This window comes from Sinohyriopsis cumingii, chromosome 10 (assembly GCF_028554795.1).
Source record: "Sinohyriopsis cumingii isolate HCF-2022 chromosome 10, ASM2855479v2, whole genome shotgun sequence".
NCBI classification, from domain to species: domain Eukaryota; kingdom Metazoa; phylum Mollusca; class Bivalvia; order Unionida; family Unionidae; genus Sinohyriopsis; species Sinohyriopsis cumingii.
Genome location: NC_142970.1, coordinates 9943789 through 9967912, shown reverse-complemented (window position 1 = coordinate 9967912; position 24124 = coordinate 9943789). Strand labels below are relative to the sequence as shown.

The 24124-nt window shown below is 35.0% G+C and overlaps 1 protein-coding gene across 2 annotated transcripts in view; it reads left to right on the top strand.

Moving 5' to 3' along the window:
• Window positions 1-24124, top strand: part of LOC149789586 (uncharacterized) — a 160504-nt gene that overhangs the window by 119295 nt on the left and 17085 nt on the right. For both annotated transcript variants that reach the window (XM_089971608.1, XM_089971609.1), the window contains exons 4-5: window positions 1949-2037; window positions 7965-7995. In XM_089971608.1, the coding sequence (XP_089827734.1) occupies window positions 1949-2037; window positions 7965-7995 (120 nt within the window). The remainder of the gene's footprint in view (window positions 1-1948; window positions 2038-7964; window positions 7996-24124) is intronic.

Genomic DNA, 24124 nt, shown 5'->3' with positions numbered 1-24124 from the left:
TATTTAGCCCTACCTGTCATAGCCCAGAAGACTTTGTATACAACTGTATTTAGCCCTACCTGTCATAGCCCAGAAGACTTTGTATACAACTGTATTTAGCCCTACCTGTCATAGCCCAGAAGACTTTGTATACAACTGTATTTAGCCCTACCTGTCATAGCCCAGAAGACTTTGTATACAACTGTATTTAGCCCTACCTGTCATAGCCCAGAAGACTTTGTATACAACTGTATTTAGCCCTACCTGTCATAGCCCAGAAGACTTTGTATACAACTGTATTTAGCCCTACCTGTCATAGCCCAGAAGACTTTGTATACAACTGTATTTAGCCCTACCTGTCATAGCCCAGAAGACTTTGTATACAACTGTATTTAGCCCTACCTGTCATAGCCCAGAAGACTTTGTATACAACTGTATTTAGCCCTACCTGTCATAGCCCAGAAGACTTTGTATACAACTGTATTTAGCCCTACCTGTCATAGCCCAGAAGACTTTGTATACAACTGTATTTAGCCCTACCTGTCATAGCCCAGAAGACTTTGTATACAACTGTATTTAGCCCTACCTGTCATAGCCCAGAAGACTTTGTATACAACTGTATTTAGCCCTACCTGTCATAGCCCAGAAGACTTTGTATACAACTGTATTTAGCCCTACCTGTCATAGCCCAGAAGACTTTGTATACAACTGTATTTAGCCCTACCTGTCATAGCCCAGAAGACTTTGTATACAACTGTATTTAGCCCTACCTGTCATAGCCCAGAAGACTTTGTATACAACTGTATTTAGCCCTACCTGTCATAGCCCAGAAGACTTTGTATACAACTGTATTTAGCCCTACCTGTCATAGCCCAGAAGACTTTGTATACAACTGTATTTAGCCCTACCTGTCATAGCCCAGAAGACTTTGTATACAACTGTATTTAGCCCTACCTGTCATAGCCCAGAAGACTTTGTATACAACTGTATTTAGCCCTACCTGTCATAGCCCAGAAGACTTCGTATACAACTGTATTTAGCCCTACCTGTCATAGCCCAGAAGACTTCGCATACAACTGTATTTAGCCCTACCTGTCATAGCCCAGAAGACTTCGCATACAACTGTATTTAGCCCTACCTGTCATAGCCCAGAAGACTTTGCATACAACTGTATTTAGCCCTACCTGTCATAGCCCAGAAGACTTTGCATACAACTGTATTTAGCCCTACCTGTCATAGCCCAGAAGACTTTGTATACAACTGTATTTAGCCCTACCTGTCATAGCCCAGAAGACTTTGTATACAACTGTATTTAGCCCTACCTGTCATAGCCCAGAAGACTTTGTATACAACTGTATTTAGCCCTACCTGTCATAGCCCAGAAGACTTTGTATACAACTGTATTTTGCCCTACCTGTCATAGCCCAGAAGACTTTGCATACAACTGTATTTAGCTCTACCTGTCATATCCCAAAATACTTTGTATACAACTGTATTTTGCTCTACCTATCATAGCCCAGATAACTTTGCATACAACTGCATTTAGCTCTCCCTATCATAGCCCAGAATACTTTGTATACAACTGTATTTAGCTCTACCTGTCATAGCCCAAAATACTTTGTATACAACTGTATTTAGCCCTACCTGTCATAGCCCAGAATACGTTGTATACAACTGTATTTAGCTCTACCTGTCATAGCCCAGACGACTTTGTAAAAAAGTGTATTTACCTTTGCTGGTCATAACAGACTTTTTTTTTCAAATGAAATTGTGATATAATGTTTTATCGAAAAGCGACATAAATAATATTATCATATAAAAGTTTTTATCAAATTTTCTTGTTTTCAGACTCAAACCATACATAGTTTGCTAGAATATTTAGTTTGCACTTACTGTAATAAATACCACATTAATATTCAATACGTTGGTGCTATATAGCTAATTAGCTGGAGACATTTCTTTGGTGTAGGAGGTCATGACGCTTCAGAACTCCTAATGAGCGAGGAACGAAAACAACATGCGATTGAGGAGACAGCCAAACAGATAGACCAGGGATATGTAAGTACTTCATATTTTTTTCAGGCATAGAACATAATTAACAATTTGTGAACTGGTAGCTCACTTCCAATATATGATACAGATCATAGTATGCACTTCAAATGTATTACAAGCATTTTGACCCCTTAATCAGCCATACAGTTTTAAATACAAATTCATACCAACATATAATTGATCTTATATGAACGTGTCGTCACTTGGTTATTCAATGTGGCTGTCTTGAAAATTGAATTACCCTTTCATCTTTCTGAAGGCATGAACATAGCCCAATCATAATTTAACCTGAAGGCTTCTTATGATTCCAGTTTGGTCCTAAAATCGAAATGACCGCTCAATTTGCTAAGTGGTTAGAGCGTCCGCCTTGAATGCGGGAGGTCACTGGTTCAAGGCCTGGTCGAGTCATACCAAAGATTTATACAAACGGTACTGGTCGGCCTGGTGCACTGGATAGGACAGGATGCTACATGTATGTTTCATCATGTTCCAGTGCTAGAGATCACTAAAATTGCCACACTGCAGACATCGTAGATACATTAAATATTTTAGCAATAATACAATATGCTTGATGGACAGTATGGATGGTGGAGAACTAACATGGGAAGAGCCAGAAAGACACTGGCAAGCTTTCTCACATACCCACATTGGTGGCTCATTTTGCACATACAGAGATGTCTTATTTTGCTAATAACTCTGCTTATTATATGCCTATGTTTTTCCCCGTTAACTTTACATTGCCAGTATGGTGCAGTATTACCCGATATTGAATCCGCGCGACAATACACATATAACATTCACGTGCATAAAGGAACTACTTTCTATTGTAAACAAACCATGGACCCAGACGCCAGCACTTTTGATTTGTACACAAATCATGTACACTCGCGTAAGAGGCTCTTTACGTTGTGGTTGTTTGAATTTGTTTCTGAATTAACTAAAACAGATGTTTCGTGAACTGCCACATACCAGCTGCTTTTGCACATTCCGCGTTGATACAATGTTACGGATTTAGGCTAGCTACAGTATATAACAGACGCAAGATAAGGTCCTTACAAATAACATACAAGTGACAAGTCATATACTCTCTTCTTTAGCAGGTGATGAGAATGGCAAAATCAAATATACTTACAGTTTTACATCCTGAATTTCCTCAAAAAGTATTTCTTAATTCTGCAAATCCGACCTACATGAGCCATGTCATAGGTTTTCAATCTGGATTACACATTTCGAAATCGTGCTGTAATTTCGATGATAAGTGCAATTTCATCCTCCTTACTGCACTCAAAATGAAATAAGCATTATATTCCATAGCGTCTTTTTGATAATTGCAATTGAAAGACTTCACATTTTTCCCACATTATGATTTCAAACATTCAGTGACAGAAATAGAAACTCATTTGCAGATGTAAACACGCGTCTTCCGCGCCGCTTCAATCCAATGTATGTCATGTATAATTTGCACAGATGAATCCAGTCCAAAATCACAGTTATTCGTCGAATCGAAACAAAATACCAAAATATATTCATTCCAGATCAAATGGAAAAGTTGTTGCAATGCGCATTCATTCACAATATGACTGCAAATTTCAATTTTAACTAGACACGCCAATCTTCTTTCGAAAGTTATATTGAGCGCGCGACTAAGTTCAAATTTATCTGGGCGGAGTTATGTGCGCATTAATAATGATGTTATTGTGTAATGATAAATCTGCGCTTGTGTATTTAGTTTGGAATATGCTATTGATTCATTTACGTTGTTTCTTGTAGTGTATTTTGTTTATATTATTAAACCTTTGGTAGAATAAGAAAATGATCATATAATAAAAAGGTTACTGCATTTGTATGGGAAAATATGAACTCGTTTTGTCGGATGGATCTACTGCATTCCCAAGGTCGTACAGTATTTCAGCCAAAAAAGGTCGTTCATACAAATGCAGTAACCTATAAATCTTTTGTTTGACATGTTCCTGCACAATGAATTACACCTACTGGTATCCATTAAATATCCATTAGTCCAAGCACTGTCTTGCACTTTAACACCACATGTGCATGCAGATGACAGATATTCCCACAAATAGAGGAGCCAGAGTCCTAGATGTACGGACACTTTCCATAGATATAATATTAATAGCAAGATTAAACACTCTCCTATATAATTGTATTACCAGCTCAAAAAAATATATACATATAACTGGTGGTTTCGACATAGTACGCTAATCAGACAAGTTTAATATTGGTATATTTCAGGATAAATTACAATAAGAGTTTATTTTAATATGATACATATACAGATTCATTGTCCTCTTGAAGTCCACACTACATGTATTACAATACAATATCTCATAATGTCAGGCAAATGTAACTTTTCACCAGCTTAGTTGATAATGTGACATTTAACCCAATTGACCTTACTGTTAAGGTCGCATAAAGACTTCACAAATAAACCATACACAGTTGTGTATTTGACAGGATTTGATAACTGAGGTAAGTATGTGAAATTACTGGTATGTGAATAAAATGGAGTTAAATATTAAGGAATTAAACTTAGTTTATAGTCACTGAAACAAACTAAGGACTCCAAAGCCGAATTAAAAGCATTGTAAATTGCATCTGAAATGCCTAAAGGCATTGCACACTTATACATATTATAAAAACAAATATCTGGGCCATTTATTAAGTACTGGACAACCAATATGGCTGCCATGGTGGCCATGTTCAACTTGTTATTCCTAGCTCTTTTGAATGGATTAATATTATTGACTTGAGGATTTCACAGGAATATTTTTTTATAATGTTTGTTTGGTTCTAATTGAAAATGGTGATGATCAGGCATTCAAATATTTATATTGCTACTCCTTAATAGAAAGTCACACTGGGTTTACGCTAAATTAATTTCATGGTATCTAATTGGTTCTAAATAAAACTTGTGCAATTCTTGAATCTAGTATGGCTGTCCATTGGTATTATCTTGGTTTCCTGTCAATTATCTTTGGCCAGAAAACTTTGAATGACAATTGTGTTGCTTCTGTATGGCAGGTTAAAACAAACACTAGTGATGGAGTTATGTGTAGGATTGTTTTAAAACTATTTTCTGTTTGAAGTTGTTTTTGTATTATAACCGCGCTGATCTGATAACATTGGTCAGATTTTCCAGAACTTGAAGGTACTAATGATTTAACTGACTCTAGCCATAGGGAGGTATGACGACTCTATGGTCTTAGAACAAGTAACACAATGGAACAAATTTATTTCTCTAGAACACAAAGTGAAAATTATAAGAAAATAACTTATAGTATTGTGAATTATATATCCAAATAATCATAGAATTACATACATAAATTCTAATAATAAATGTTCTAAATAAACTTTAGTGCACATCCAAACCAAATCCAACGCTGAAAGTTTTCATGTGTCGTTAGTGGCTACTAGCGTGTTGATGTATCAACAGTCTTTTGTTGGATCACAATAATACAGTACTATACATAAATCTTTCTTTGAAATATCACTGTAAATCAAAGTCTCTGTTTCCAAGATAGTTATCAGACCATTTTATATTTCCAGAGAAGTATTAATTTGAGAAAATTAATTTCAGTTCAAATGAAATACTGGTAATAAGAATCTCCTAGACTTTAAAGCATGAATAAATAATTACTATAGAAACAAGATTGTAATGTCCTCAACTAGCATGTTCTAACAACAAATATTACCTAATGGAAAGGTTGCTTCTAGAAAGTTCACAATGTTTACAAAATAAAATGTTAGTTATAAAAAAATATATATTAATAAAATTATAGTACAAGATGTGTACTCTGTTAGGAAGGCTAGGTTTATTTAAAATCAAATTTCAGTGTCCTAAACCTAGGCCCAAATATATATGTTTTCGTTTAATAATGATCCTAATTGTAAAACCATACACAGAGAAAATGTTCTTGCTATGTATTAGTTGTTTACAGAATAAATAATAATCAATAGATCAAGCTAAATAGAAAATAAATATGACTTTGGACACAGTTAAGTCCAACATAGAATGTTACATTACAATATCATATAATGAAATTAAAAATACAATGGACTAACAAACAAATATACATAACAGATAACAAAGAAGAAAAAACAGGGTAGATGTATTCAATATATTATCATATTTACTCTTTAGAACTTGTAAATATATCAAGTAATTAATTGTAATGTTTATTAAGTTCTTGTAAATATGGTAGAAAGACTCCTACTCAGGCTTATATTTAGTTTGCTGTATAACAAGTGTTTCCTGTGGCACTGAGCTCAATGGCTGACTATTATCAACTAGGCACAATTTAATATTTCTTGTGTTGTGATGAAGATATGGAAGACATAATGTGAACAATAGCAGGATGCAGAATATTTTCAGCTTGGCATTTGGTAATTCTGCAGTAGGAAAAATTTAGATTTTGCCGCGATGGAAATGTACCTTGTTTGGGTAATCTAGCACGGAATAGGTACGGTGCCTCTTATACGTTCTTCCCACCATTTCAAAGGATCAGGAAAAATAATAGGCTGGGCAATTAAACGTTTCAGTTCGTTGACCTCTCCATAATTGTTATTGAATGTGAGATCCACGTTTTCCTACAGTATATACTCAATAACTAGCCTATTCTGATGAGTTGGCATGGTCTCCATCTCTGTAATGACAGTTGCGTCCAGCAAACATTGTCTAAATCCTCTGCTTTATTCAGGTCCCTAATAAAGGAGTGCAGCTAGTAAAGTTTACATTCATGTGGGAACGTACAAAATAGTTGTGACTAACATTATAGAACAGTTACATGGCATCATAGGAATTCCATCCGCTCCAACTGAAGATTGCTTCTTTCCTCCTTTATGAATTATTTTCTTCATATATCTAACTGCTGCAGGGTCGAGTTCGGAAATAGTTGAGAGTTATGAGAGTGTTTAATCTAATGAAGACAACACTGGAAATTGGTTGGTCATCTTTCCAAAATGTTTTGAAGCATTAGACAGGGTCTGTAACATTGGGACAATGTCTTCCATTATCCTAAATAATGGTTGCGTTTGATATCAAGAGTTCAGCTTGTTCTGTAAATGCATCATCAAACATAATGGAGCAAAACATAAACTCTGAGCCCTTATAGTGGCTTCGTCATAACGTCCCCATAGTTCCATATGGTAGCAACATCTTGCAATAGGCCCAGAGGTTTGATACATCTGATGATCTTTGAAGGCCAATAAGATAACACACCTGTCATCTTTGGCATATTTTATTTTTCATCACCGAGTTCAATGATACGATTGAAGCACTGCAGATATATAAAGATGCCACCTCTACATTGTTTGTATTTTCTTTCACCAGTTTATTAATTCGGTGATGAAAGGGCAAGGTCGCTGTTCCTGCAGGAGACATACTGGCTTCTGTACAATATCAATAGTTCCACATGGCATACTTTTGATGACTATTGTAGATGGCTTGCACTTTGGGCAAGGAAAATAAACCTATGCATTTGGGAGTTAAGAGGTCAGAGGTCAAAGATACTGTCACTGAACTGAGAACTATTTCTGTGCAAAACATTGTTTTCTACTAAAAGGATTGTTAAATGCAGGGCAGGCATAAAATGTACCATTCATAATACTAATGTGGCACTGAATGACGCTTCAAATATTCGAAAGCCCGGTACGAGCGTAAACTCCCCATTAAGCAACCTTTTTATTAAGAGGGGACCCTTACTAAGGTTATGCTAGGGTCGAGGCAATAATTTATTGCTATGCTACTACACTTCGATCACAATTCCTCGGACTTGGTAAAGCCAATAATGTGCTCAGTATCCTGTTAAAACCCAGAAAATCAAATTTTCAAAAATCATCAAGTACAGACTTTATATATACATATAAACTCATGTCCAATTCAACGTGTCTCTAATGATACTCTTCCTGTGTTTCAGGAAGGCCAGGGCGAAGATGGGGGAGATACTGGTAAGTAAGCGAAAGTGTAATATGTTGCAGTATCCATAGCAGCAGTCGGGATTATTTTCCATTACTGTATTGGTTAGGTCATTTTTACTATTATAAACGAAAAAAGAATCGTCATTCAGTTTATTACAGTTCTTAATGCCTTTAATATGTAAAACAAAAACAGCAGCATGATAAACATAAACCAGGGATTAAGTGTGATAGATAAGGAACTTAAAAGAGTGCTCTACATTGTGCGAATGTTAAGGGACAAAATTATTTTGATACGATATTGAAACACGTCAAAGAACAGATGTAAACGAAAATCAGTATCATAGTCCCCCTCTTGAACGCACCCCCTTTGACTAGTGACCAACCGCTTTGTACATCCAAAATCCCTTGACACTGACAAGTTTGTGTTCAAAAGTACCCCTCAAGAAATGGCCACTTCTCTAATGTGACCAGCCGCCAGCATATTAGTACAAAAATATAACAGGTATCCCTCATGAGAGTCAACATAAAGACTCAGTTCTAATCGATATAAAGAGGTAAGTAATCCCTTTAGCTTTATTGCCATATCATCGTCAGATGTACGGCTTAGTCATTGTGATAATTGCTGACGATTTTTGTCAAGAGTATGGAGGATCGCTTGTCAGCGTAAAAATGTCAGATAGCCTATATTGCTTCCCTTAGTGAGATATCGAGCTTTGTTGAATGTGATAATTAGTGGATGTTATTACCTTCGTAAAAATGGTATCATAGCCTTTATTGCTTCTCTCACTTAGTGAAAAGAAGTGTAAACACAGTAGGATACCAGACTATGACCAATGAACCTCGGCACTAGATCACTTCCTTTAAAACGCAGGACAGTTTTGTTTAAATGATAGAGAAATCGTTTTCATAGTGATATAGTTGGTAACATAGCAAATTGTTTTCATAATGGTATAGTTGGTAGCATAGCAAATAGTTTTCATAGTGGTTTAGTTGGTAACAGGAAATCGTTTTCATAGTGGTTACAGTTGGCAACATAGCAAATCTTTTTCATAATGGTATAATTGGGAACATAGCAGATCGTTTTGATAGTGGTTATAGTTTATAACAAATAATCGTTTTCATAGTGGTATACTTGGTAACATTGCAAATCGTTTTCATAGTGGTATAGTTGGTAAAATAGCAAATAGTTTTCATATTGGTTATAGTTGGTAACATGGCAAATCGTTTCCATAGTGATTATAGTTGGTAACATAGCAACTCGTTTTCATAGTGGGTGGTATAGATGGTAACATAGCAAATCGTTTTCATGGTGGTACAGTTGGTTACATAGCAAATCGTTATCATAGTGCTATAGTTGATCACATAGGAAATCGTTTTCGTAGTGGTATAGTTGGTTACATAGGAAATCGTTTTCTTAGTGTTATAATTGGAAACATAGCAGATAGCGTTCATAATGGTATAGTTGGTAACATAGCAAATCGTTTTCGTAGTGGTATAATTGGTAACATAGCAGATCATTTTCATAGTGGTATAGATGGTAACAGAGCAATAAGTTATTATAGTGGCAATGTTGATAGAAATTTTAAAATACGTCGGCGGACTTCAAAATCCGATCTGGTATTCAACATTACCAATACAGAAAATAACTGATCCGCCATTATGTGGCCGTGAAGTAATTGCTGCACTCGACGCCGAATCTGCATCAACAATACCACCTCATTAAGTCGTGCACGAGTATACAAGTAGACGCGTCGTTTTAAACAGATCTCAAAGTATAATGGTTGATATTTACAGAAGATCTCCAACCAGTGCAATCACTGGAGGCAAGAAAAAGGATGATATTGATTAGTCGAATTGCGCTACCAGAGATGGTCTTGCTGATCTTATGAACCTCTCCGGATTTGACCGGGATGAAGTTGTTATTTTTCAGGGTAAATAATGTGTTTTAAAGACGATTAATATTAAATGGGCCCAAATAGTTCGTAGAGTTCTCGGTGCTATCACAGGTAACATTCCAGTATCTATTGACAGCGGTAGAATCAGATATTCAAATGTATCAATCGCATCTACCAGAAATGAAATTATAAAACGTTTTGATGATCGTTTACGATCCACCGGTGATACGATCACAGGTGAATTCAACATGGGTGGTAATTCTAATACCGATTCAAAAGAACCAAAATCCGATAAAGATGCCGTAACAAAAAAAAATGAAGATAATAATTATATTACAGTAGATACCAATTTATCCACGCTGTGAGCTGAGTATAACGTTCACGTAAATATGTTTTCAAATCTTCGTAGAAACTCTCAAAAAGTCAACAAAATCGCATATGATTTCTTTGGAAGACCATTGGTTGTTAAAATAAAACTCTGAAACACAAAACTCGGCGATATTAAAACAGCTATGTCAGAAATTGAAACGATTAATAAACGATTAGGTGTTATCAGAGATTCTAAATCATTTTTAGAGCTAATTACGATTAGCGCAGAGTAATATTGATGATTTTAGAAGAAGCAAAAACTAGAAGGTGTCATCTGTGGAATCCCTGATATTGTTAAACAGTTAATCTAATTAAAATTCCTCACAAACAGATCATCAACGTGGTATACACAGTGTCATCAGGATTAAAAACATGGTCACAGCAAAATAACATTATCAAACATACCGCGGAAGTCACTGGTGTATATAGACTGTCCGTGTTCAGCGGTGCAAAGTTTAGTATATTTACAACGTATCTTTAGCGTCATTCAACCGATAATTTTTCTAGAACCGTGTCTATTGTGTTAAATAAAGGGAAAGAAGAAACATTTATGCTGGAACCATCTGATACAAAATTAACGGCAGTGCCTGACTTGTGGTGTCTGGAAACACCTCAATTAATTACTTAGTAATTAAACTATAATGAACCTTCCAATTAACGTTCAACGTTTTTGATATAATCAAGCATGCAAGTGGCAAACCAAACTAAAATATATCGTTTACGAATATACAGTAAAAGTATAAAAAAATATCGCAATACGTGTAGATGCTGTTGACATAATTGTGTATTCTGTGTCTGCTGCTATCGCTGCAACAGGAGTATTGTTATCAATAACAGTTGTAACACGGTGTTTCAGCTGCAACAGCAATTGCCGGTGTTCTTAATATCATCGCATAAAATATATAAGTTCACAAATAAAAAATTACATGGATATATAATAAAATTACACACAGCGACGCTAGCATACCCCAAATTATCCTCGTTGATATCATCAAACCGCAGTGATGGAAAAATATCAGATTTTGAGTTCACAGAAATGATTATGATTTACAAGGACGTATTGACTGTGATAGAATCTACGCCTAATTTAGAAAATAGGGATTTAGAAAATAATTCTAATAATAATGTCTTCATCGCAAGAACTGTTGCAACAGCTCGTGGTTGATACAACTCCATCAAAAATAACGATGATATCAGCAAGGTAGACCAATCCTGAGTTCAGCATCAACTTTCCAATTGCAATTACAGTTAAAGAAATTGCACTTGCACGATTATGAGTAGATCCTAATTGGCCAAATATTAGATCAAATTCATTTGGCAGATTGCAAGCAAATAATTCTCTGGTATTTCGTATGAAAATAAGCAAGATGGAACTCTTGATTGGCAAGTTATTATTTCTACAGGTAGTTATGAAATTGAACAAATAAATGATGAATTTCAGCGCAGAATTCAATATATTACTGAAAGTGAATCTATGATAGCTATCACTATTCACGAACCAACGTTATCATCAGTGATATAAATAAATTCGCTAGATTCTGGGGTAGATATAAATCTATCGTCGATTAAATCCGTATTATGATGACCAGAGGTTCCACCTGTTTATCAAGGACCACCAAAACCGAAACGAGATGATTTTTCCACTAACGAAATAAACATTATAAAACTCCCAGAATATCGAAATAGTTATCCATAGCGTTACAGGGATAAATAAATTTTTTCTGGTGGTAAAATATTTCCTGTAAACACCAATATCAATAACTGATTATGATCTCAAAACTTCCGCTGATATTTTTATGAACATTAGTTTAAAACATTAGCTGATAAAATTAAAAATGAACATTTTATCTATACCAACGAAATTAAAACAGTTATTTAAAAATTATATTCTGGAGTATCATAATAACGATTTAACAAGACAAATTATTGAAACAATACAACATTCAAATCAAATTGTATCAAATCTTCAGTATGCTAATCAAACTATTTTTGAGGTAATAAATGCTAGTACTTATGTTATAGGAAACAAAACAAAAAACAGAAAAGGTACTAGGCGACTATTTGCTAATCATTATAAAATAGCTGAAGATTATTTAATAAATATTTTACTGCCAGGATTTCAAACCGACGAAGTAAGAAATCAGTCACTAATATTATCTCTGAAAACGTTCCTAAAATTATTGATTGATGGAGAAAAATAGCCCCTTCTCTAGGTTTTCTCAGGTATAACAATGATCCATACGGTTAAAATCGTCATATTTCCCCAGCAATTGTAAATATAACATCAACTATTGCAGTACATCTTGTATGTGATGTAATTTATGGCAGCTATCGATTAGATCTTGAAGAATCTAGTCAGGCCCAGCAAGGATATATTCTATATACATTTAGCCTCAAGTTCCTCCTGCATATTTGTTTGTACAAGAACCCATTATTCCGGTTTATATAAGATGTCATAATCCGTTATTATCAAGGATACATTTCAAACTTACTGACCAATCCGGAAACGTTCTTGATTTGAGAAAAGAGATTTTGAATATAAATATATAAGTAAAGTCTTAACGATTCTAATCATAAGGATCTTTTCGTTTTACAAATTGATTATTTAATCAAAAGGGTATTATATAATGTAATAACACGTGAGAGTTTTTATATACAACAAAGATCTACCTGAATGTGCCGTTAGAACAATGCTGACATGATCCCCATAAAGGCAAAACAATTTATTGTTCATATTATTATTGATTAATACGGCGATGAAGAATTTTGGTTAACGGAGGAGCAGTTCGATGAAATGCAGCTAGAACATATTATTACGATCACGTGTGATAGAGATCAAATTCTGAGTTATGCACATTCGTCTATTGAATTTGATCGGCTTAAAAATATCGTATTCAGAATAAATGCTATTATCAGAATAAAAATAAAAGTTTTTCGCTGATTGTCGAATTTGGTGTGGTAAATGATACTTAAAATAATAAAGATCAGTTAGATTTTATTATTTGAATGGGTAAGTTATACACAAAATATTGAAAATCTGTCAGATTTTATAATTTGGTGGGGTAAATAATACTCAGAATAACGAAAATCCTACTGCAAACAGAAAATTACATAATAAATATCATTATCAGAATAAGCATCAGTACCAGAATAAATATCTAGATCAGAAGAAATATTATCAATATTTTTTATCATTAAAATCTGATTTAGAATAAAACAGTTTCATCAAATTGATGGGCATATTACCTATAACATTTCATATTATCATACAATTCCATCAAATTGATGGGTATATTACCCATAATTTTGCAGATTATCAAGCAATTTTATTAATTTGATGTGGTAAATGCTACTAAAATAATAAAAATGTCATCGAAAAAATTATGCAATAATAATTTCTTAAACAAATCTTATATACTTGTAACAATTTTTATTGTTTTGGTGTTTTCGTTAATTTCGTGGGATAAATTTAATAAAATAATGATCATTGGACTGATTTCATAACTTGATAGGGTAAATGGTGCTAAAATAATGAAAATCAGTTAGATTTCATAAATTGATGGGATAAATAGTACTAAAGGAACGAAAATCCTACTGAAAAAGTAAATTATGTAATAATAATTACATAATAAATATTATAATCTGAACAAATATCATTATCTTATTCTTCACTGATTTTATAATTTGATGGGGTAAAATTGTACTAACGTAATGAAAATCAGTCAGATTTTATAATTTGGTCTGGTAAACGTAACAAAAATGATGACAATATGACTGATTTTCATTACTGATGGGGTAAAATGACTACTAAAATAATGAAAATCCTACTGAAAAATGAAAATTACATAATAAATATTATAATCTGAGTAAACATTATTATCAGAATAAGTATAATATGGATCATCATTATTATATTATTCTTCATTGATTTCATAATTTCATGGGGTAAATATTTTTAAAATAATGAAAACCAGTTAGATTATATAATTTGATAGGGTAAATGGTACTTAAAATATTAAAAATCCTACTGAAAACAGAACAATACATTATACTAATAATTCTTGACAGAACAATCAAGGCCAAATATTATAATCTGAATAAATATTCACTTTCACAATCACTAGCCAGGGCAGGGACCCCTGTTGCCATAACTTTCGTTTTCATCAGTCTCACTACTTTCACTTTCATAATCCCCTGTAGTGACGTTGTTACTAAAGTCACTGACAGCACTTTCACTTTCACTAACGAGAGTGTTTTCGTTTTCACGATCTGACATAATCTGTCTTAATTTTCTCACACGTATATTGATAATCCTTTCTCTTTCGTATTCGTGAGATAATTCTGATAAAATGTTTCCAATCGCGCGTGAAAGTTAGACGAAGTTTTCAATTTCTATATATCTTTGAAAGTAGCCAAAGACTGTAACATATACTGCTGAATGAGCTTTATAAACATAAACTATGCTGGTAGCGTATATCTATACTCGAATTTTCGTCTTTGTAAAGATTCAAAATCACAAAGAAAAATTGTCAGGAGCAAGTTGAATTTGTATACCGTCATGTTTTAATTTTTTAATTGCAGAAATAATAACATTAATTATTTCAAAATTCATTATATAATAAATATCTATTTAAAATAAAATTATTTATATCATTGTATTAAGCTACTTACAGCGTATATGCAATCTTAAATCTAAGGACACACAACATACAACTTAATTATATGGACTGCACAACATACAATCTTCTCTAACTTAATTCTAATGACGGCACAATACATATATGGAGCCTTCTCTACATTCAACAGTCTGCACACACACCCATTAATCAACCCGGGAGAGTGCAAAAGAGCACCCACCACTGGGTGACATGGTGGGAAGGAGTACAATTTCATTTGAAGTTCGAGTTTGTCGTGGACCACCGCTTTTGTCATGAAACATTGCGATTATGGCCCTGCCATCGACAAATTTGTCAAGCATGTGATTAGAACGCCAGACATAGAGTATGAGATTCCAACACGCTAGCACTGCGCCACGGACCCACTGAAATACGTTTCGGAAATTATTATAGCGTTACCTATCCCGGATTACTACAAATAATCATTATAATGAGTAGCTGCAGCGTGGATTTATTTCGATTAACAGAACACACTGTAAAATTAATAGCACATCATATTAATGTTTCTGACCAAGTTAAGGTTAAAATACATGTATTTCTGTATAGCAAAGAGATATACTGCATTACACAAGTGGGCGATTAATTTTCTGGCTTTTTTAATTTATCGGAGACGAAACTAGAAGGTATAAATATCCTTTCACTAATTTGAACTATTACAAATTTATATTACTTCACTGATACAAATTATGACACACCTGGTTAAATTATTGTATTTAATTAGTTACGATGACACAAATAATACAAAAATTCATCACGCTAGTTAGTCTTCTAGGAACAAGCGGTAGAAATGCGTTATTAATGTACTGGAGAAAGATTTATTTGACAGAGTTATCTACTTTCACGGTACTGAAATGTCATGATTTGTTTATATTTTTTCGAACATGCATGTCTGGTAATATTATATGTGACATATGGCGCTTGATTCAGGATTCACCAAATAAAGTTCAGCGTGAAATAATGCGTGACATAATGTCAGAAACTTCTACAAACAATATTTGGAATATATGGAGACCAGATGATTTCATAGTTGCAAGTAGGAAGATAGGTAGTAATACACTTCAACAACAATTATTTTTGTTACATAAAGAAAAATGTTAAAATCTACCCATACCATTGCGTTATTGCTCAGCAGATACCCGATGGCAAAATATAGACGTTGATGTATTAGGATCGTCAGAGAAACACAATCTTGTATGAAATGATATTGTTCAGGTTCCTGTCAATCTTGCTGAGAGCGCATTAGCTATGGAAAACACTGCATGGAAGCTAGGATACTCAATGACGATTCATTCATCTCAAGGATTAACTAATTCCGACACAGTTGTTTTGATTGCTGATCGTATCGAATGGTCAAACTTATTTAATCTCACAGTGTCTCGAGTTAGAAGAATATCTCAGCTGCGGTAGGTTATCATGGTCTTCACAAAACATAATAATCAAACTCAGGAAATTAACGATGATATAGTAAGAAACAAATTAGTAATAACAATGTGACCAAAAAACAAATAAAAAAAATAAACGTAACTTTGTCCTTGACGCTGAATTTATCATGACACTGAAACAACAACAAAATAATCATTGTGTGAGCTGTAACACAGTAATATTGTGACAGTATTCAAATAATAATCCAAGACAATTTACCGTAGATAGAATTAATAGTAGTCTTGGTCACACGTGAAAAGATGATGCTGACCTACCTCGAATGTAATCGACCTCGAGGTGCTAGCTCATAAATGTGAACGCGGTGGTAATTGTGGTCTCCATGAATTACTTGTACTTGTTCGCGTACAAATTCACGTTGAGGAGAAGTAGAATCTATTCTGTAAATTGCAGGTCTACCACACTGGAAATATTATGAATCGTCACACTCCAAATAGGATCAGTCGCTCTTTTTGAACAACCTTCAAGTTCGCCAGGTTCATATAAATAACTTACGGTCACATTACCTAGTACTAGTTGTTTTGAAAAGTCATGTCGGTGAAATGGTATATTTTTCAGTGATTGCATTAATGGGTTTCATAAAAATTGCATGAGTAATCGCATTTTTTAATGCAGGTATCACACTTGGTTGTCTTGCAACCAATTCACGAGATATATATTTTAGAATTATTTTCTTTGAATATTGATATCCAAATAACCGCTCAGCAAGTACAGTATTAGATTAAATTGCTCAACATTTGCCTGATCAAGACGAATTGTGGTATGTCCTCGTCTGATTTTAACTTTATGTTTTTTCATCAAAGATGATACTGCACCAAAAAATCCCTTGCCAGGATCGGCCTCTTGCAACTGTGCCATCGCAAGGGTTCTGGTTGATAAATTCGTTCAAAAGCGGATGCAACTTCAGCTGCTGCTGTAATTGATAGTGTTTCTGCTTCTTCATACCTACTTGCAACTTCAACGACAGTTAACGCGTATTTGCATGTACGTGATTGACGTCTAACAATTTTGATAGTATCGTGTGGTAAAAGAAAAATATCTGCTTGATGAACTTCATTATGAGCGCTGACATCAAAATGTGCGTATCTGTTTTTTAGGTGGTGATGGATACATTTGCCATATTGCCTGTCATGCAAACCATTTTGCAGCAACAGAACGTGTGACATTTGCTGCATCAGCAAGTTTACTAATAGTGCTCAGCTCTTCCAATATTCTCTTGGGTTATGATAAAGCGATTCCATTATTTTATAATACTCGGTTCATTAATTACCGGCTCCTAATACAAGTTTACCTTTCATCGCAGATCATACCATCCAATTAGCTAATGGTTCGCTGAGAGATTTATTTTTATGGAATTTAATGAGTGAATCAACTTCACATCTGCAATATGTCGTTGTTGCAAATCTTTACGTTTATACACTACATCATGAACATGACACGCTTGATCAATATAATTAATTGGATACTCTCCAGGTCTTGGTTGATCTTGCTCGTCAAGTTGGATATCAAGCCGGGTTACAGGACCACACTAATTATGTCCCAGAATGTGTTTTTTCTCTAGAATACTTAGCCCATGGAATTCCTGGTAATTTTCCCAATTATCAGCGATATCACCACCTGTTTTCATTGACTTTTGAAGGGAGATAGATTTATATATTTTTGTACCACATTTCACACACGTGCCTGTAACCTCACGCTTTTTATTTATTTTTTGTTATTAATGTTGTTAATCCACTTGTGGAAATGGAATCTCTACATCTAACACAATAAAAATCCATATTTATTACACTTTTTTAACATGGATGTCATTGATTTGTAAACGACACAAAAGCAAGAGCCAGTAAAACATCATCCAGATCTGCCGAATTATATCAGAGCAATTATCATAGGTCCATCTCGGTCTGGAAAGACACAATTGTTGTTCAATCTAATACTTAATACTCAAGTTGGATAAGTTATGATTGGTTGCACCATCCGTAGATGATCAGAGATGCTACGATGTGCTTGAAGAATTTAATGAAAACGCAAAATTGTTGAATGAAACGGTAATGATATTAATGATTTTATCACCGATATTGACGAAGCCCCATCAGTAGACGACCTCTATGGATTTATTAATAATCTAATTGCATATCATGATATAATGCTGGACACATACTTAGTAATGAAAAATACAAATAAATTATTTTACAAAATACAAAGTCATGGAGTGAAAGGTTCACAGTGATTTCAAGATGAAAAGATGGATATAGTTTACTCATCTAATAAACAATGTCGAATTTTACTCATGCAGTAAAATGAATTCACTTAGATAGTGAAATTATGCAAACAAAAAGGGACAGATACACAAACCATCTTTACAGTCCCGAAAGATACAATCGGTTGTACGAACCCTAAAATTAGCCAACGGCTTAAATATTATATGTAAGGAGACTAGCTAATGATTCTCTGAAAGATCAGCACAAAACTTACTAAGCAACAGGTTCAGATGTAAAGCTAACCATGCTCGATAAGAATCCAACTGTACTAAACATTTCTTAATAATGTAGCCTTATATTACAAATACGAATCCCTTGCTAAGTCGCAAACAATAATATAAATATGTGCTTATACTGCGTAAACCAAAGCTACATAGCAAACACGCAAATATAAACGTGGTAGCACAATAGTTATATCTTATACACAAGAAATTAATACATTTTCATACCTCTACAGCTGACCATGTGCAAGTCCTTAAAGTAGACCGCTGACTGACAAGACTATCCGTAATGTAACGAGTTTTACCTACGGTGATCTATTTATACACAGATATCGTCTGTGCACTGAAGGCATTCACTTCTTCCCATCGAAAGCATTTCGCACGTGCGGCATGGGATGAACAGAACTCACTATTTCGAAATACAACACAATATACATAAATCACCCTCGGGTATTGTTGTACACAAAAAAACTAAACCCAAGTACACTCAGCGATATACACAAACACTTAAAGTGATCAGAGATAACTGTAATATTTTAGCTATATTTAATGGAGTCGATACACATACTCTGCTAAATATTAATGAGACTTGGTGTTCAGAGGATATGGATATCATTAACTTCAAACGCTTGTTTTCAGAAGTTCAACCTACCCCACACGGATTTTTCACGATAAATGTACATGATCCTCGATAGCGATATCGTGTAGGTTTTGATAAAATATTTGATTGAGAGATTAATATAATAAAGGTTTGATTACTCACACATTACAGCAGCAGTGAGGGTGTGACCACAAATGAGTGTCAGGATGCGTAAACAAAACATTAATACATTTTTTGAACAAAACGAACGACACAGATAAAATAAGAAAGTGAGATAACCCAATTAGAGAAACTCTGTTTTGGTTAGAGGCTTCGGTTTGAAGTTATTGACCTTATATTTTTCAGTTTTGTAAGAAGCTTTATTTTCCGCAAATGGACTTTCCAGCAAGTGGTCTGTTCATCCTCCTTGCTATTTCTTTGCTGGCAACGCGGATCTGTTCGCGAGTATTATCGCTTATAAAATGAAATCAAGTTGGTATTGCTCGCCGATGTCAATCGAGCGCTCACTTCGTAGCGGTATATGAATAGCATCTCATCGGGATGCGCACAAACAACCCAAACATAAAAAGGGTCCCACATAGCTATATCATGTATCTTGACGGTAATCTGTATTGTGGGCAGTAGTGCAATCATTACCTCTTGGTCAGTTTCTGCAGATTGATCCCATACACGTTCACATGCAAAGACACAGTCGAACAGCAACATAGACCAGGGATATTTCTTTAAAGTTGAACTAGAATTCCCTGATCAACCTCAATGCGTTCATAATGATTATCCATGAGAGCAAGAAGCTTTTACGGTGCCAGGTGAGAGGTTGTCACCTTATTGGTGGATAATCATTGATCAATCAGGATGTAAATGCTTGTTTAAACTCGCAGCAGCAAAACAACTGCATAGTGCACACACAAATCTGCATTTGTACTTGTGATTGGAAATGCCTGTAAGTAAAGGCCATCAAGAACGTGGAATATGTCGAGGCGCGTGGATGACTCATTACATTCATACGAATATCGATTCCAGGAAGGTGGACTCCAATGAATTATAAAATATTTCTTTTAACTCCAGGACAAGTCCTCATTTGGAAAGACGTAGACTTTAAAATGCGGTTCTGAACTGATATTGTATGTGATAATGATTAAGATAGGCTTCACGAGTTTATTACTGATACGGCATTCGAGACCCGAAAGATTTTTAGTGGGCTTGTTGATGGTTGTGGTAAAAAGGTAAACTCAAGTTTCCAGAAAAAAAAGTTTTGGCTCTTCAATACCTCATGTGTAGAGAATGCTCATGTATGCATTTAATTACGACAAGATCATATCGTTTTACGAAGATCTTGTCGTGTCAAGACGCTTCTTACTAACACCTACTCGCTGCTGATGCATGTAACCAGCGATGTCGCTTAATGAGATACCGCATCAAACACCCTCAAGATTTTTAGAAATAACACCAGTGGTTTAATACAACAGTAATACATTTGTTGGCAAATTGAAAGATATACACAGGTAAACCAACCGACGCACACGAGGGATTTAGACCTAAAATGTACTTGAATATGGTTGGACCTTGAGTATTAGCACTCCTGAGAGGTCTAACATCAAGTTCAATTGATTGATCCAAAAAGAGCATTAAAAAGACCAAAAATATTCAATGTATAATTGAGCAAAAGGTGCTCAGGCATGATATATATGTGTAACTCCATCTGAAGCGACATGAATTCAGACACTGTAAATCTAATCCGATCCAAGAAACATCGGATGTATACCAATGCGCCGGCACGAGTTAACCACCACTTGATACTAAGAAAAGGATATCACCCAGTGGCATCGCTACGTATACTTCAGCTCATCATGTGATTGTGAATTGCAAAGCGATTCATTGATTCACTGATGAATTCAATTAGATCTTGATAGTAAATATGCATTGGCTAGAAGGATTTGCATTCGCTCTCGCTGCTTGTCTTGGAGAATCTATCCGTTCCGAGATAGAAAAGACATCGATTAACATTATAGGATCAGTTGCACGACATTAACTACCTTATAATTCACATGTTTCTAAATATCAAATAACATTATTTCCTGATAATTCCAACGGTGACGGTTGTTAAATTGTGTACTGAGTAACTGTGACTGTCTTTTATTGAATTGCATTGGTTGATTTTATTTTTAATCTGATTAAATGGGTGGTGTCATTATTCAATAACTAATGGAAGTAATGGTACCAATCCTTGTGATTAATCTTGAATATACGACCACTTCGGGTCCACGATCGGGCACTCGATGGTCTAGTCCTTTGCATCTGAGACCTCATTAATAATTCATGCGTATTGATTTCCGAATAATAGTTAGCCAAGCATGCAATTATAATATTCTACAATGGCTTATAAAGTGTATATTAACATGCCCAACACGAACTTACACGTGATGTATTTTTTCAACAGTGCAGCAACAGATCCTTTAATTTCTGTACATGGATCATTTTGTAATAATTGAACTTATGTTAGTGGCCGCCATGCATACAGTAAATACGTTCAGGGGTATCAGCGACACCTGCTGCATCTTTTTGCATCAGTGGCTTTGAACATTTTAATCTGTTTGCAGCATCGAAGATGGTTAGCGCATATTTGTACGTGCTGAAGCGGCTTTATCGTTCACGATCCTTTCGATCATCTGGAATAAAAAAGAGATCCAACTAATGCATGTCATTTGTTATTTCATTATCTAACCAATCACCATGAAGTTTTCATTGGCACGGGTGGTATATTTTTCACAGCGCTTGTTAGGCCAACCATGCTCGAACAGCCCTATTGTTGACCATTTCCTGCACTTGCCAGTTTTTCAATGGAAACTTCACCTCTTCAATACCTACGAGGACTGTAATATAGTTTGGTCAAAAGCTGCTTGTTTGTTGTTGCATCAGTTTTCATTCCGTGCAATCTTCTACTTTATACGGCCTTTGATGATCCATCTATCAATTCATTCTCCGACGCCTGGTCACACAGAAGCATTTAGGTTATGTGACATGCATGAATAAAATGGTGTGTTTCTAAACACCACCGGGTCCGAGAAGGGGTGGTGTGGTGGAGTATTCAAAATCGTGCTTTTCGTGTTACACCGTGTATTAATGCAAGTATGTTTATGTTTATGGGTTCATCACCTGGTTTTCTTCGGTTATTAGAATTAAGTCGTACAGCACTCCATGGACGAAGTCCAAATTAGTTGTATTCAGGATATTTACGCCATGGTGTTTCTAGTAATTTCATTAATGTGGCAGTGACTTCATCACCGATGAGATCTTTTTAACTTTCCCGGATAGACCTGGAAGTGAGACGGCTATGCTATCTGCTCACAAACGTAAACTTTATTGCCTATCAACGAATACAAATTCGAGCGATTGCTTCTCTTCCATTATGTGTTTGAACGTGAGTTGGTTTTGCAGTACGAGGTTTCATGTGAGCTCACACATAGTATGCAAATTTTGTATTATATCAACACGTGTTAGCCAAAGGCAGCAGGAAGGTAACTTCAACGTGATTGATTTCTCCGCAAAAGCTGCACCAAAATCATCCAAACAAAGTACTGATGTAAAAATGTTCGCATTTCCAATCTCAGCTCACGCATTAAGTACTGGTTCCACCTGGGTCAGGAAAAACTCACCTGTTGTTAAATATGTTTCAGCAATCATGAATTTGGAACTGGTTGTATGTGATTGCTCTGTCGACTGATCAACACCTGTATTATGATGTTCACAAATATATGTTAAGTGTCAAGGTATCGTTAAGTTGCAAGCACACTACTATCATGATTTTTTACAATTGATGAAGAGCCTGCCTACCACTGATGATTTGGTTTGAAGTACAAAATTTGTTGCTGTGTATGATCATGGAAAACGACATCAATACCGCACACTTGTTTCAGGAGCTCGACACAAAAGCAACGATGTAATCAGTTGCATTTGCCTAAAGTAATATGTCACAACTGTTGCATGATATTGCATGGCATTGACTTGCAAGTATACATAGGGCTGAGTGTGCCACCGATGGGATGAATTTAGTGACATGTTTGTTCAAACCACTAAGGACCCGTATAGTCTTCTCACTAATGATCGACAGGTGGATCTAACCAAACATATTGTGCATGTAAAGACACATCGACGCAATCATGACTCAAACAAATGCATCTCAATGACAATTTACCAATCGTAGCAATCATGCAAACTGTTTAGATTCGCCAGTGATATTGAAGAGTATGGTGAGCAATGTCGCAAAACCTCTTGTGAAAACAAGCAACTGATCATTAATGTTATAGAAGGCTGCAAGCGTGTCAAAAATGTGCTTCATTCATGATAAGTTGTGTAAGATCTCACATCAGTCTTTGAATAATCATTTGCACCGGTGATTTAACCAACAAAAAAAGAAATTGTTGAGCACGCCAATGATATTAAGCAGGTCGCAGGACCATATAAGAAGAATGGAGTATAATTCGTCAAATATTTAAACTCACCAAGGATATTAAGAAAGAAACACGATCAACTAAAGAGACTAGTACATCACCACCCGCATTCAAGTCAACTACGAAAACACCAAAGCAACATTTTAATGAATACTCTCACCAATGGTCATTTGAAAATCCTATCTTTGCAGGTATTAATATAGATTTGAGCTGCTTGGATACATTTTGTGATAAATTAACATCTATTTAAT